This window comes from Quercus robur, chromosome 11, assembly GCF_932294415.1.
Source record: "Quercus robur chromosome 11, dhQueRobu3.1, whole genome shotgun sequence".
Classification (NCBI taxonomy): Eukaryota; Viridiplantae; Streptophyta; class Magnoliopsida; order Fagales; family Fagaceae; genus Quercus; species Quercus robur.
The window spans coordinates 45,362,257-45,378,489 of record NC_065544.1 but is presented as its reverse complement, the minus strand read 5'-3'; the positions used below and the strand labels follow the sequence as shown (position 1 = coordinate 45,378,489).

Here is a 16,233-nt window from a genome sequence, read left to right as displayed (position 1 = left end):
TCTCAAAAAAAAAAAAAAAAAAAAACAGAATGAAGAATAACTAATTCCAAGCTAACACTTCCTATGGTCATTAATTAGTTTGATGGGTTGAAGATAAAGAATGACCTATTCAATCAATCACTTTTTTTCTTTTCTTTTTTTAATGAAAAAAAATGCAAATTATACCCATTAAGTTTGGTCAATTATCATTAATTTTGATTCTATAAGTTCATATTTGTTATCATTGTTAGAGTCCTTCTTCCATTCCGCTAATTTTTTTTGGTAAGGATTAATAATGACTATAAGCATGAATTTATATAACCAAATGACAAAAAATAAAATTTATATGGGCAAAATGACAATTGACCAAACTTATAGTGTATAATTTGTATTTTTGCCCCTTTTTATTAGGCTTAATTTTTTAATAGCTAACGGGAGTTATGGACAAAGGGACAATTAACAGTGACAAAAAGTGTGAACTTGCATGATCAAAATGACGAAAATGAAATTTATATGACCAAAATGACAATTGATAAAACTTAAGTAATGTAATTTATATTTTTGCTTTTTTTTTTTTTTCCTTTTTTGGGTGGTGTAAAATGTAAATTGTCAATGTATGCTCTCCCATTAGACATCAACAAAGGCCCTACAAGAAATTGTGTTAAATGCTTCCATTAAGTAAATGGTGCTCCCAAAATCAAAGACATAAAATGAAGGAAACCCATTTTCCTCTTCTTCTTCTCTTTTTTTTTTTTTTTTTTTTTTTTTTTTTGAGAAGAAGGAAACCCCTTCTCTTAAAAATTTATTAGAGTTAGGTGAGATGTTAAACTAGTAAGGAATGTAAGAGACATTATCACATGGAGGTTTTGGGATAACATTAAGAACATAGACATAAAACGTCCCCAAGTGATATCATATAGTTGAAAATGAAGATTTTGTACAGAAGAAATTAATGGAGCCGACTTTAGGATTTATATCCGAGTGAGGAGGATGAGTGATGGTGTAGAAGGAAACCATGGATCTGCAGCAGTGTTTGGAAGATCTTTGCCTCTCTCTCTCTCACCAATATTTACCATACCATATGGGTTTGTTCCCATTTCTGCTAGACACAAAACCACCACATTTCATTTTTGGACCATCATTGAGCCTCTATGCACCGTTTCATTCTTTGCTTATGTTCCCCTCCAAACCTCATCTGTTCCTTACCTATCAGTGATCCATCGGTGTCAAGTGTCAGCTTGGCTTTCTTTGTCTCTATAGATATTTTTGTATAGAGAGGAAACTTGTAGTTGTTTACTATTATTTTTTCCATATACATTTTTTATTTATTGATGTAGCTATAATAAAATTATCACGGAAAATACCAACATAAAAAAAAGGGAGAAAATTGCATTGACCTCTCTTAAGATTTTTACTATTATATGATTATATCCATATCTCCATTAGTTTGGAATAAGACATTCACCTCTTTTAAAATGCAAACATTTGCACTGACTTTTCCTAAATGACTAAAAAAATATTTTTTTAAAAAATTCTGAAAAATAAATGTTTTCTAAGATCTTAAATTTTCTTCTATCATAGAAGGTAAGGGAAATAGTTAAGTAGAGGGTAAAAATGAAAATCAAGAATTTTAAAGCTTGTTTTCAATCATCTAAAAAGGCAAGTATAAATATTTTGCACTATAAGGAAAGTGACTGTCTTATACCAAACTAGAAGGAAGACAAGTGTAATAATGGAAAATCTAAAAGGTTCACTGCAATATATCCATAGAGTATTATATGGTCACACTTGAGGGTTTTTTATTTTTTATTTTGGTGGTATACGACAAACATTCATATGATCAATCATATAATCAATAGTTTGCAATTACTCATAAATTATGCGGGACACGTTTCCATGTCCTAAATAACATCAATATTGATGTTCCAGGTAAAACATCATTATTTTTATTTTTATTTTTTTTATATACAGGTAAAAACATCATCATAGAAACAGTGGGTCATAGAACTTGGTGAATCAATGAAGCCTGAAGGTTATGCAAAGTGAAGTGCTGATGACTTTATCAGCAACCATGGCAAATTCTAATGGGGATAGTCGTAGTTTATACTTAACTCATAATTTTTCTAGTTGAAAATTAATGGGTGAATATCTCTTTTTGGCCTGAATCCCAAGTTGATAATGTATATTAGATTTGATCCAAGGCCTAATGATCGAACAGTTGACCATTAAACCTACCTACTTATCCCATCTGCAATATGGCTTTCCTCAGCACTAGTGGTAGGAAAGGCACAATAGATGCCTTAAAGCCACTCAATCAAGGCAGAACACTGATCCTTATTGATTGAAATCCACAAATATAGCTGTAATCAAATACTTGGCTCCCACCAAACCAAATCACTAATTTACTATTGAGACACTTAGAAGGAGAATATATCCATTACTTAGAAGAGAATTAAGAGATTTCACTTCAATCAAGGAAATCATGCTATATCTGTACAGGAAAAAGTAAATCTATTTCAAAAATTACTATTGTAATTAGATGTGTTAGATTCTTATTAAGAGCTGTGTACCTCAATAGTATTACGTACCTAATTCTTCCCACAAAGAACTTCGATTTTGATTTCTCCCCCAACTTATTATGAGGAAAATAAAAAAAGGTTAGATTCTCAACAAGATCTTTGACTAATTTGTTGTGACACAGAGACTAGCTAGAAAAACATACATACCAACTTTTATTTGCTAATTGCATCATAAAAATAGTATAGTTGATAATGCGTGGCAATGACATCCAATTCACCAACCTTCATCTTTTTCATTTTCTTTTTCTTTTTTATTTTATAATTTGATAGTTAAGTAAAGGGGGATTTGAATGTTGAATATCTCTATTAAAAACGATAAGAAATATTAATTGAACTCTAAGACTTTTAACTAAGAGTTTCATTTGCTTCTCGCTCTCTCTCTCTCTTTTGATGAGAGAAAGGTAAGTGCACTTCTCTAATTCTTTTTCTAATTAACTACTTTGAGGAAAAAAGACATCTAATTTATGTGCTTCTTTCAATGGTGTCAAATGATAAATGACCATTGATTAGTTTACATAAATAATATCCTGTAAAGTATATATTGTACGCAAAAATGTGACTAATATTTACCACTATGGCAGAAAGTGTACAGATCTTATTTTTCATGAACAGTACAATGTAGAAATAGTTTTTGTTTTCCTAGTTTTTGAAGTACCATCTTCTTTTAATAATTCCTTCACACTTCACACATTATAAGATGTGATGATATTGTGACAAGAAAAAAAAAGTGTGTCGATTGCTTTGGATTTCATGGTAGGACATACTTTGGCATTTGATTGGACATCGTAAATTTAAATGTGGAGGTACCCCAACCGAAACAAAGGTGGGGGTGAAAAATTAGTCCTTCAAGATTATGATGGTGCTTGTTTGGATGTAAGTAAAGTCAATATGGCTTTGAGAGAGCCAGCTGTAATGTGTTACTTGTTTTAATATATATGATACTTTCACACAAAGAGAGAGAGAGAGAGATATTTATATATATATATATATATATATATTTTTTTTTTTTTGTTGCTTTTTTTTGCTCTGAGTCACTTCCGTATTTAGGAAGTAAATAACATAAGGAGGAAACTATAGGTGACTTTTGATGGATGAATAATGTTAGATTCTCTTCTGGTTTCTGGTTGTGACATGTGATATAGCAATGTCAACTCTTCTCAGCATGAAAGGAGGTCCCGAGTTACGTGTGAGTTACTTCAGGCAAATATCGGTGCCAATAATATAACATGGTTAAGGTTGTCATTGAGTTACAAAAGTTAGGATTGTATTCTACCATCATCAACATAGGTGATGAAATTTTCTTCAATAGAAAATAAGATTAATAATCTACAGTATATCAAAATTTAGGAGTGGGTGTGATCTTGATAGGATCGCAATTCGCAATCCCACCAATCCCACTATTTGGATCTAGATCAAATCTGGATGCTACTAGTTGAAGTTCCTATAATATGATCGAGATTGTTTTTGGATCTCAGATCTTACAATCTTGATTTAGATTTTAAGTTTTAACAACTATGAGAGCTGCAATGACCTGGCCCATTTTTCATAGTTGATTTGGCCCATTTAGGCCTTCAGCAACTTTAGACAATAAAAATTTGACTACAAACTTAGTTCTAACCAATAGCTAAAACTCCATTCAATATTTTTTTTTTATCGAATATGAACTTTGTCGAATCTACCATTGGATTGTATTTTTTTCTTGTATTGTCTATACTTGCAAAATTTTGAAAAGATAAAAAATCTATAACTATGTCATCAATTAAATGTTTAAATTTCAAAATTTTAAATTCCAAAATTATGCATAAAAAATAAGTTTATAGATCAAATAGTAAATAATATCTTATTAGCATAAAATTTGAAATGCGTATTAAGAATATAAAGAACATACCATCTAATTATTAAATTTTAAAAATATGTGAAGCTCAATGATTCAACCTGATCAATCCGAACCAGCCTGAAATATTGTATATTATTTTCGTTTGAATGAAGGTCCAAATAATTAGCCCAAAACTATTTACAATTCATTCAAAATAAACACTCCAAATTTTTCCTCCAAAAAAAAGGGGTCCAAATTGGGATAACAATATAGGCCCACACTGAAAATCCAAACCCATCACCTGCAAGTCATTTTGGTGGGCTTATTTTAGTAGGGATTTGATCAGTTTGATAATTTCCTAAACCAATAAGGTCCGGTTGTGTTCAAAAAAATTATTCCCCCCACCAAAAAAAAAAAAAAAATCTCCGAAACTAACCTAATTGGGCTTGCACAGAGAACAGAACTGAAATACTTTGTGGATGAGTAAAAATAGGCCTTTATGGAATCAATGGTGTGTGTATCATTGGGTTAGTGCAGCCCAGTTTCAGTGATTCTAATTGCAATCTACCAGCCCAAACCTCCATGATAAGTACAATAAAATGGGCCTAAGCCCAGTGGGCTAACTATCAATTTTTATAAAGGATTTTTGAAAATAGAGATAACCTGAACCATGAAATGGACACTTATAACATTTAGCAGATTCATATGCCCTAAAATTATAAGGTATGTGGTATTTAGAATTTCACAAGAAATGTAAATTTAATTGTTAAATCATTGCCTGTAGTAGTTTAGTCCTGACTTTAACCTCAATATTTTGCATATCCAACCAATCTGTCTGTATGCCCTACTTTTTTGCTACAATGCCTGGATTCCATAGGTTTTGTCTCATCTCGTAGAGTTATTTGCAAATAAAGCTTTAGCTAGTTTGTTTTACTTCATGTGTTGTTGATGTTAGTGTTTGTCTTGTAATGTTTGTTTAGTCTGATCATTGCTAGCTTCTTCAGTCGGCAGTATGAACTCAGTTGTGTATACCTTTTCGCATATGCGTTTGGATTGGGCAAAGCGCCCAATCCGTGCGTTTATGTTTTTTTAGTGGGTCCTATGTGTATTGTTCATGGACTCACAAAAGTCAGCAAAATACAGATTTCTAGGTAAATTTGAGTCCTACAGTATTATTTACACCTTTAAAAATATTTTATTACAGTGTTTTCAGTAATAAGTTTTCAGTTTTTAGTTTTCAATAAATAAGTGGTATCCAAACACACCCATAAATTTCATATTTAAGTAGATATATTATATTAGAGTAACGTTATAAACACAACAATTTTCACAATTTTTTGCTACAGTATTTTCAGTAATAAGTTTTCAGTTTTCAATTTTCAGCAAATAAGCGATATCCAAACACACTCATAAATTTCATATTTAAGTAGATATATTATATTAGAGTAACGTTATAAACACAACAATTTTCACAATAGTTGTGTAAGTAGATTTTTATTGAAACATTTGATGCCAAGTTTTGTGGCTATAGACTTATTGATTATGATTATACGTGTTCTTTCTCTTTTTGTTTTCCACTCTAATAACGTATCATATGGTACGTGAAGCATATTAAACAATTTTCTTATTGGCTTGCAAAGATTTATAGGGTTGCCATGCAATTCTGAATTTCATAACACTTGGTTGATTCTGAAATAAGCAAAAGATTTTTGAGCAAATAACCTGCTCTATAAATTTCCTATACCATCCTTGCTCATAGTCATAAACTTACTGCGTAGTAAGTTCCAAATTTCTTAAACGTACAGACCAAAAATGGTACAACCACAACTTTGAATCTGTAGAAAAACTACGTACAGCTTGTCTTTTACACTCTCAACAAACCGTCATCATCTTTCCACACTATATATCTTTTGGGATAAACTAAAGCCACAGAAAAATTATCAATTTGTTGAGATTTTTTTTTAGCTTTATGCGCTCATAATTCACTTTTTCTTTTTATCTTTTTCCTTTATCACACATCATAAATCTATACCCCAACTTGCTCATAGACAAATATGTATCTATCTCCTATGAAATGAGTGCTAGTATATATGATTCCCATTGCTTGGTATTCAAGACTTTTACGTCTTTCTGCTTATCCTCATATAAACATCGCCCACACGACACTTCCTTAGGCTCTTGAAAAGTCAAGAGTTTCTTTTGCATTTTCTTGGTCCATAAACATGGGGATATTGATTCTTGAAAATGAGAGTTACTCATAGTAATTGCATGATACACACTTTTTAAACTTTTTTAAGAACCTTCCAAGTGGTTTGGAAGGACCACTAAGCTTTAGTAATACCTGCTCTTCAAAGAAAAATAAGCCATGAATGGAACTTTTCCAAGATTAGTTTAAGATGTTGACGATAAAATATCAAAGTTGGAGGACCATTTTTCATGACAAGGTCTACTTTTTCAGCCTCTCATCAAATGATCAGCCCCCAACTATTCCTATCAATTTGAAATAACATTTAACTACTAAACCAACTTGTTATATATAGTCCATTTTTGCATGATTATCAATCATTGACATTTGATTGAGATAGTTAACAAATCATAACCATAAAACATATGTTGTGTTTTGATATATATCAATCAAAACACCATATCTGGCTTCTCAAGGCATCATATGATTGGATAGTATTTTCTGAGAACAACCCTTGTTGGGCCAAAGGTAATTAATTGGCTCTAAGAAGAAAATGAAGAAATATGCAAGAAACCGTTTTATCATCATTTGCAAACTATGGTAATGGTAGCTTCTTTAGCTACAAATTTGATCCATTCCACTACACGACTTAAATTTTATTATCCCCATTGATTAATTAATTAGCAAATAAATTTGGAGTAAGCAATTGGTAATTCCAGCACTAATTCCAACATACTATGAATCCATCAGTTTGGAAAATAGTCTAATTAATGAAAATTAACTCATTCAAAAACACACAAAGACTTGCAATCAGGTATATAGACGAAAGAATGAATGCAATAATGTGAGGCCTTTTTTATTTTTATTTTTAGATGGTTAGATAGTGGGGGAGGGGAAGGGAGGTTCGAACCATGCATTAGACTATCACTTAAACTCTAATATGAGTTCATTTCTGTTTTACTTAGCATGTTGAAATCAGCGTTTATATTATCTCATAACTGCTATAGTTAATGTGAGTCATGAAATTATTTAGTATATCTAGTGTACTTTCACCTTCATTTTACGTAAAAGTAGACCTTGTATGTGAATCTAATACATAAGACTCATATGAATGATTCACATAAGACCCATATAAATATGAGAGGATGGTTAAATATATTGGGATGCCATCAAAATACCCTTTAGTTTATAAACGTTCAAGGTTTTGGTGTAGTTGATTGAATGAAAATCACAATTTAATTATATATATAAGCTAATTAGCTGATTACATGACAGTTAGAACTTTTTGTTGATTAGCGATGACAGTTAGAACTTAGAAATCATAACTGATGTAAATCTCAAACATAGCAGACACGTTGACAGAAACAGGCCATGAGAAATTAATTGGGGCCACATGCTTCATTTTACAGGGGATATTTGCGTGCATATCAGTCCGAAAGTGTTATTGGATTTGGACCATTGCAGCTTTTAGCTATGGTTCATTAAGATATCTGTTGGAAATTACCTAAAAAATCTCTTAAAGAAATAATTAATATTATGTTGTTATTTGTCACCAAAAAGAAGACCGGGTGGAGGGTGGATTTTTTTTTTATTGCTTTTATATCACCAATTTCTAAAATGTTGATGACAAGGTTATTAGTATGTTTTTTTTTTTTTTTTTTTTTTTTTAGTTTTTTATCATTAGATCTAATAAAAAAAATAATGGCCAAAAAAATATATAACTCAAGTAGATGTAACTTTAACTAATCTTATATATAGAAAAAATTTAGATTTTTTGCATGAATCTCGTCATGTTGAAATCTCCTATGTACGTAGGATTGACAATGTTTCTGCCTATTTACTAGCAAAATATGTTTTAGGCATTGCTGATTTTTCTGTTTGGATTGAAGGGAATCCTTATTTTATAGAACAAACTCTTCTCTATGATATATCTTCTACTTTCAATTATGAATAAAATCTTAGTCTTCCTATCAAAAAAAAAAAAAAAAAATCAATTACAAGCAAACTGTGTAATCTTAGCTTCAAACAAGAACATAAAAAATAGAGAGAGAAAGAAAGATTTAAGAGAAAAGAAATATTTAAGATATTATTGAACTTGCTTAAAATTGCACAGTGTATTATTTATACAACACCCCATTACTACTAGTATGCGTTTGGATAGCAAACGCGTCTGCCGTTTGTGTCCAAACCTGGGTCCCATGCACTATTCACGGGACCCACAAATTTCTTTTTTCAGCAAAATTTTCATTAAAAATGAGTCCCACTGTACTATTCACATATTTAAAAATTATTTTACTACAGTGTTTTCAGTTTTCAGCAATAAGCGATATCTAAACAGAATCTTAATCTCATATTTACCAAATAAATATCTCTTCTAACAAATATAACAACCTTTAACAAACTTTCTCGATCGCTAACAGAATGTCAACAACCTTTTGGATCTGCAACTAACTCTGGTGTCCAAGGCTACAAGACTGAACGACATCATTTGGTGTTTTGCATTTAAGGCTATGTTTGGTTTAACGGAAAATGTTGGTCATCTGAAAATTTTTTTTCGGTTGACTATAAAATAAAAGCATTCATGGTAGAAATTGATTTATACTTTCATTTTCTACCTCATCTAAAATTTATCAACCTAACCTCCACCCCTACTATCTGCCATCCAACTACCACCACCCACTAACGTCCTTAGTCTCTAGTTGCTAGCATTGCTGCCATTGCCGATCCCTGGTCACAGTCTTTTTGAAAGCCCTAAAGATCTCCATTGATAACAAAAGAATATATCAATGCAACTACAAGATTCTTAACCTAATATAATATTTGTTGATGGTGCGTTAGGGCCTTTAGCCATCTTATCTTACCCTATTCAATTTATAAGAAGAAAAAAAAAAAGATTTTTTTGTTGTTGATAAATATGAAAAAAAAAAAAAGTTATTGGGTATATGTGTATATGGCATATTCATAAATTATCATCACATATAATTGACCTTGTCATACCCCACTTTTGATGAATTTAGCTTCTAGCTATACATGCAGAGTCACTGCTTGGTTGAAACTTCACCCACCAATCAACTGACACAAATCACCCTCCTATCCAATAAGAAAACCAGCCTCACCTGTTGACTCTACAAAATACATGCAGAAGCAAACAACTAATTATAGATCGGGAAATACTAACAATTGCCCTAAGAGCATTAATTAAGAATTCAGTTAAAGAAAGTTTTTATAGGGAAAAAAAAAACAATTAATGTTTTGACAATTTTTTTTATTTTCCATAAAAGTAATGTCAAAATTTTTCTAAAATAGATTCTTAACAAGTACCCTGAAGACACTTGTTAACAGGACCCTTATAGATATCATTCTACTTTTGTAAAAAAAAAAATCATGATACGGTTAAAGGTATCCAGCTAGAACCATTTGGAATGTTGTTCAGGACAAAGATTCGAAAACCCAATTCCAAGATCTAAAGCTGAAAAATAAATATAAAAAAATTAACTCTGCATGAGTTCTTGGCAGTCTGTTCTCAGTCCAAAAGATTTGTCAGTGATCACCACGGCTTGAGAAACTAGAACAAAGTCCAAAATATTTTGAGTTGAGTGAGTCTGACATAGAAAAGATATTGTATGAGACACTATTGTCATAATTAATGTTATTACTAAGAAGATTCAAGATAGTACATGCTTTCTTCTCAAAAAAAGAAAAAGATGGTACATGCTTAGTCCAGAAACATTAACCCATAAATGAAATGAGTGAGAAACTAAATTTTAAAAGAATGGACTGGGAAGGGTAAGAGTACATAGAATCCATTGTGAATAGCTCTAAGACTTGATCAATGGAACACAAGAAGAAAAAAGGGAAGACAAGATGGTTTGGTTGAGAGTAAGATAAAACTCTCAACCGAGATGTCAAAAATTCAAATCCTCCCATTCAGCCATTCCCAATTATCAAATTATCAAGGGGTTAAATTTGTTGTTAACACATTATTTTACGCAATTTTAAAAATCTTGATTAGTTACTTTCTCACGGGTATATGTATAAAACTGTAAAAAATAACCTACGCGTGATAAACACTTTTATTATTAGAAAGAAAAACTCTATAGCCTGTGACACTAGTTAACAAAAGTTTACTAGGGTATATTTGCAAACTCTTGTCAAAGATTGAAAATAATTATGTCGTTGGCAGAGGCAAGGAAACAGAAATGTCAAAAAATGCATGCCAGTCCAATCAGTGGAGAACCTTTATTTTTCCTTGTTTGGTATGTCTAGTAAGTAGTAACCTTCTTAAAATTTGCGCTTGCCAGCCCCCAGCCTTCCCCTACTTTTTTCTTCTTTTTTTTTTTTTTTTTTTTTTTTTTTTTTTTTTTTTTTTTTTACTTTTAATTTTTAAATTTTGTACATTTTGTTTGTAACTGTAATACTCCCTAGTTGTTCATCAAAAAAAGTAATACCTCCTAGTCTTAAATGGATAGTCCTATGTTCCATTTTAAAATGTCTCAAAATGAAATATTTTATGAAAAATAAATAAATAAATAAATTTCTTAACATACTGGTCACTTTTGTGTCAAAAAAAAAAAAAATATACTGGTCACTTTATTTAAAAAGTCAATACTCTTCTTTCATTAAATTTTTAATTAGAGAGGATAGTTTTAAAACTTTTGTTTAAAATAAAAGAAATGTATTAACTTTTTAAATAAAAAGTGAAGAAAGGGTATTGACTTTATAAATTTTCTAACGTACCTTTCATTTTCTTTAAATTACGCTTTTATTTTTATTATTATTTAAGAGTATTATTTTAGTCTAAATTGAGTCTTTAAATAATATAGTAGGAATATTATTTAGAATCTATTTAGAATTATCTATGTTTGAAAATTAAGGAGTTGATTTCCACTTCTACACAAGGAGTCCTACATTGATGCTGCAATTTGACCAAACAACTCATTCCTTGATGTTGTGTGTTGTGATCATTTGGGAAAATTTATCTATGCTTGGAAAAATTTAACCTGGGGTTAGACAAGTTTTTTAAGGTGACGCTCTAAACATCATGGAACCCATTCAAAACTCTGCAGTCACACCTCATTGGGTCATCTCTTCTATCATCCCCAACATAAACCACCCAATCCTTTCATTTTGCTCATTTTTTTGTGGTTGTAAAGAATGCCAATTGTGCTGCTTATGGTCTCACTGCCGGGGCTCCTTGTTGTGATTGTTGTGAGGCCCTTCCCATCTCCAATCTTCCTACCCACATCTTGGAGCCAGAGATGATAGATGGCCGGGGCCCTAACCCCCTTTTTCCTTAATAAAATTCATCATTTAACAATAAAAAATAAAAATAAAAAGAAGGAGAGAGAAGCCTTCGACTTTTCATTCCTCTCATAAGAGTGAATAAATTCTCGAAATTAAGCTTTTTTGAGACTTTAAAATGGAAAATTATATAATACTTTGGGAGTATAATAGTGACTTATTATTCTCTCATTTCACATGAATAGTAGGTCAAATTATGAACTTAATTAAGAAAATCCATTATTCTCTCATAGACCCATAGTATTGTATAATTACCCCTTTAAAATATCCTCTAAAGTGTAAATTAAAATCATAAGTGCAACTAAAAATAAAAAATTTCAGTACTTGTTTTATTTATTTATTTTTCCTTATAGATTCGAGATCTCTCTTTAATAAGTGTTCCAAGTTGTAGTATTTTATTGCTCCTTAAGTCCTAACCCTTCATATGGTATTACACTGCACCACTTGGCTGATTTTTTAGGCTAAAAGGTACTGGATTGTCTCTCTACTTATTAATTATGCAACTAGCCTCTGTGCTTAGCCTTGGAAATTCTATATTTTCTATTTGCATTATAAACGAAAAGATTCTTAATTTCTTAGGAACGCATAAAAAAACAAAATCCCAGAAAGCCTTTCCTTTGAAACTGATTCCTCTCCTCCTCTGCCTAGTGGCTGAACCTTGTCCTGCTTCGTTTGTGGTTCCAAAGGGCGACGGGTCACACCTCAATCCACCTTTTGACAAAATAGATTCGCCAACTGGCTCCACCACACCACCCTATAAACCATTTTATAAGCAAGCACACAGCATAAGCAAGCACCCATGGCAGTCTCTTCTCTTGCATGAACCATATCCCCAAAGCCGTCTCTTTTGTTCTTGCTCCTTCAGCACTAGTTCTCACCATTCCTTTAGACACTTTAGGATTTGAACTGAAAGCACAAAGTTTAGAGCAACTTTGATGGCTTCAAGTTCTCTTAGTAAGCAAAACTCCAGCTCCTCTTGGACCCCAGAGCAGAACAAAAGGTTTGAAAAAGCACTAGCATTGTATGATAAGGAGACCCCTGACCGGTGGCAGAATGTAGCCAAGGCTGTGGGTGGGAATAAAACAGCTGAGGAAGTGAAAAGACACTATGAAATCCTTCTAGAGGATCTCAGGCATATTGAGTCTGGTCTTGTTCCTATTCCCAAGTACAGGTCCAATGGAAGCAGTACCAACATTGATGAAGAAGAGAGGTAATGACTTCATGAAAATTTTAACTTTTCTTCTTTCTTCTTTCTATAGGCTTTTCGAGCATCTGACTATTTCTTGAATTCTCGAATTTGTTCAGTCTGTTGTTCCACACGCACCATATAATTACAGGAATCTCTTGTGTGACCCCCTTTTAACTTCTCTTTCTTCTATCTTTCTCATGCATGCACCGTCCCATTTAGTCTATGGCCTCAGAGTACTTTTTAGAGTTTAGCATCATAGCGGTACTCGTGTCTGCAAATTTGTATAGTTCAATAAGGCCAAAAGTAAAATTAAAGTGGTTTTAAACGTTTTTGTCTCAAGTTAGCCATAGTTATAATAAAAGCAAACTCATTTACTTCATCATAATAAAAGCAGTAACCTATAAATTGTGAAATTTTGTGGGTTTACACCAAAGTTTACATTCAACCTATATAGGCGTATGTGCTAATTGATTCACACATAAACATGATATAAAAAGATTTCAGAGCAGGATAGAGGACCATTGGCTAAATTTAGCCTAAACTATAAAAGATTGGTAGCAAAATCTTTACGAGTTTTGACCCAATGTGGTCCACCCTTTTGCTTCATTTTCTTAGGAGCCAACCCTTTTCCACACTTTCATAAACAACTTGTTTATTCCACGAAAAGAATCTACATTTCCTTTAACTTCTTATCCTGTCCCTGATTAGAAGAAAGCCCCACATGAGATATATTCCAATTTGATATGTATTAAAAAGTAATGGCTCGGACACAGGGAGCATCAAAGGAATATATATTTATAAATTATAAGTCAATAAGAATATCACTTTTTTTCTTCACCGTCTGTGGACTAGTATATATACCACATAATGCTTCTCTCCAATACTCTAAGTAGTATTTCAAAATGCATATCCTCTTCTGCTTTAGTACTCTCTCCTCCACTCTGCCTCTTAATTTTATTTTATTTTTACTTCATAATAGTGACACAATTTAGCATTTAATCCACAAAGATTAAAATCCCATATTAGCATCTAAAAGTGTCATGATCAGCATTATATAGTTGTCAAAAGGAATATAAATTTAAAGAATTAAATTAGTAAATAGATAAATAAAGAAGGAAGGGAAGCACTCATAAGTGACAAAATAAGCCAAAGACTCTCGGAGAAAGTTTGGCTCCAAGATAATTTGGAGCTCTATTTTTCAATTAATTACGTGACGATTTATGATACTATCTATTTGTATTATTTAAATTAGATTGTAACCTTATGTATATGTATGAATACATTTTAAATATTGCAATTAGATGCATGTTATAATTCAAACATAAGCTACATATGGTCATTATTATATTTGGTTATCTCTTAAAAAAGCATTGTAAGAATATTCTTTAGTAGAAAATGCAAATTGTTCATGCTTGTGCATTTTATTCTAGGAAAAAAAATTGATTTAGTATTTTACTTCTTAACTTAATTTTTGTTATTGTGATGCAATAAATTACAATTTAAGTTTTTTAATTATAGTTTTAGAAATTTTTATTATTGAATTATCTCATTTAATTCAAAATTCAAAATAATACTTCATCTCTCAAATAATAAGTTTCTTAAAAAAAAAAAAAAAAAGGAGTTGTCTAGTTGTCTAAAGTTCAATATTCTATAAAATTATTATATTTAAAAAAAATTCTTATTAAAAGTGGTGTCACATTTAATATAATACTAACAAAATTCTCGATATCTACATGCAATAAGTGATAAATACTTGCACCATTTGACAAGTCATATGACTTATTAAAAAAGTTATGTGATTAAAATTATACATGAATGATCTCTTTAATTGTTATGTCATAGATTGGAGCAAGATAACTCCAAATTAATTTAAAACCAAACTTTTTGCAAGACTTCCATAGTTCCATCACATATATACCCTATAGTGTGATCCGGTTGCCATGTGGGAGAGAACCTTTAATCTCTAGGGTACTAGTTTTTGGTTCAAGAAGAAATAGAATAGCAAGAACAATGCATGCATAATAAATTGGAGGTCTTGAAAGAATTAGAAATTTTTTTTTTTTTTTTATAAAGTATTTTCATAAGCTTACTTTATAACTTCTTGCTTTCTATACAGGCTTCTGAAGTATCTTAAGCTGCGGTGATCTAAGTCCAAGCCACAATCACCTTTCATTCAAGTTTAAAAGCAGATTTATGAGAAGTAAATCTGTGTATTAATATGTATCTTTCTCTTCTTCTTCTTCTTCTTCTTCTTCTTCTTCCTTTTTTTTTTTTTTTGGTGAGTATCCTGTATCAATGTGTATCACTGCTACTTAGTGAAGGTATTGGACCGTCCTAAATGTAATAAAATATCCGTCTTTATTTTTAAAAAAAAATTATTGTCAACCTTCCAGTAAATCACTACCTAGTTCTCTTTAAAAAAAAAAAAACAAAAAAACAAATTGCTGCTGCATTTCAGTAGGACAAAAAATTATCATAATCCACTCCAATCCGGTTATGTTGAACATATATTATATACCTTTTAAAGAAAAAAAAAAAAAAAATATATATATATATATATATATATATATAAATTTAGCACCCAAAAAAAAAATAAAAAAACCTAGAAGATAGAAGTGGGCCTTCCAGGCCCGCCCAGCAAGAGCAAATTACCCCAAAATGATTGGATTAGGGTCAAAAGGTGAATCACAAAGTCAGGCTAGGCCTTATACTTTAGGCCCGAGTAATTTGCAGGCCATCCAAATCCAGAATTAAGAATGGGCCCAACTTCCTATTATTAAATATCGAGCATGATCATTATTTTTAGTGCCTCTTGTATTAAAGCCTTTTCAGTTAAATCATTTGAGAGAGAATAAAAAAATCTTTAGATTTTGTTGCTTATTTGATAGAAAATTTAATATAGGTCTTTTGAGGATTGAAAAAATAATAATAGAATGATCCAATTGACAACGTTAGCAAGGTTTTCAGACCCGGACCATTCATTGAACCGTAAAAGAGAGAGGTTTAATGTTTTTGAGGTCGAATCGAGGTCGAACCGTGATGATGTTATAATTAATTTAATAATTAATTAAAGCCTAAATATAGATATTAAATTTATAAAACTAGCAAAATTGACTAATATATTTATATATGTAAGGGAAATTTAATGATTTTCTAGCATATATTTAATAATTAAATAAAAAAG

At 31.1% G+C, this 16,233-nt stretch overlaps 1 protein-coding gene across 1 annotated transcript; it reads left to right on the top strand.

Moving 5' to 3' along the window:
• The first annotated feature begins 12,298 nt into the window (after positions 1-12,298).
• LOC126706374 (protein RADIALIS-like 3) lies at positions 12,299-15,446 on the top strand. The gene is made up of 2 exons (XM_050405796.1): positions 12,299-13,070; positions 15,166-15,446. Exons 1-2 carry the CDS (start codon positions 12,796-12,798, stop codon positions 15,191-15,193), a joined length of 303 nt encoding a protein of 100 aa, XP_050261753.1. The 5' UTR covers positions 12,299-12,795; the 3' UTR covers positions 15,194-15,446.
• The last annotated feature ends 787 nt before the right edge of the window (positions 15,447-16,233 follow it).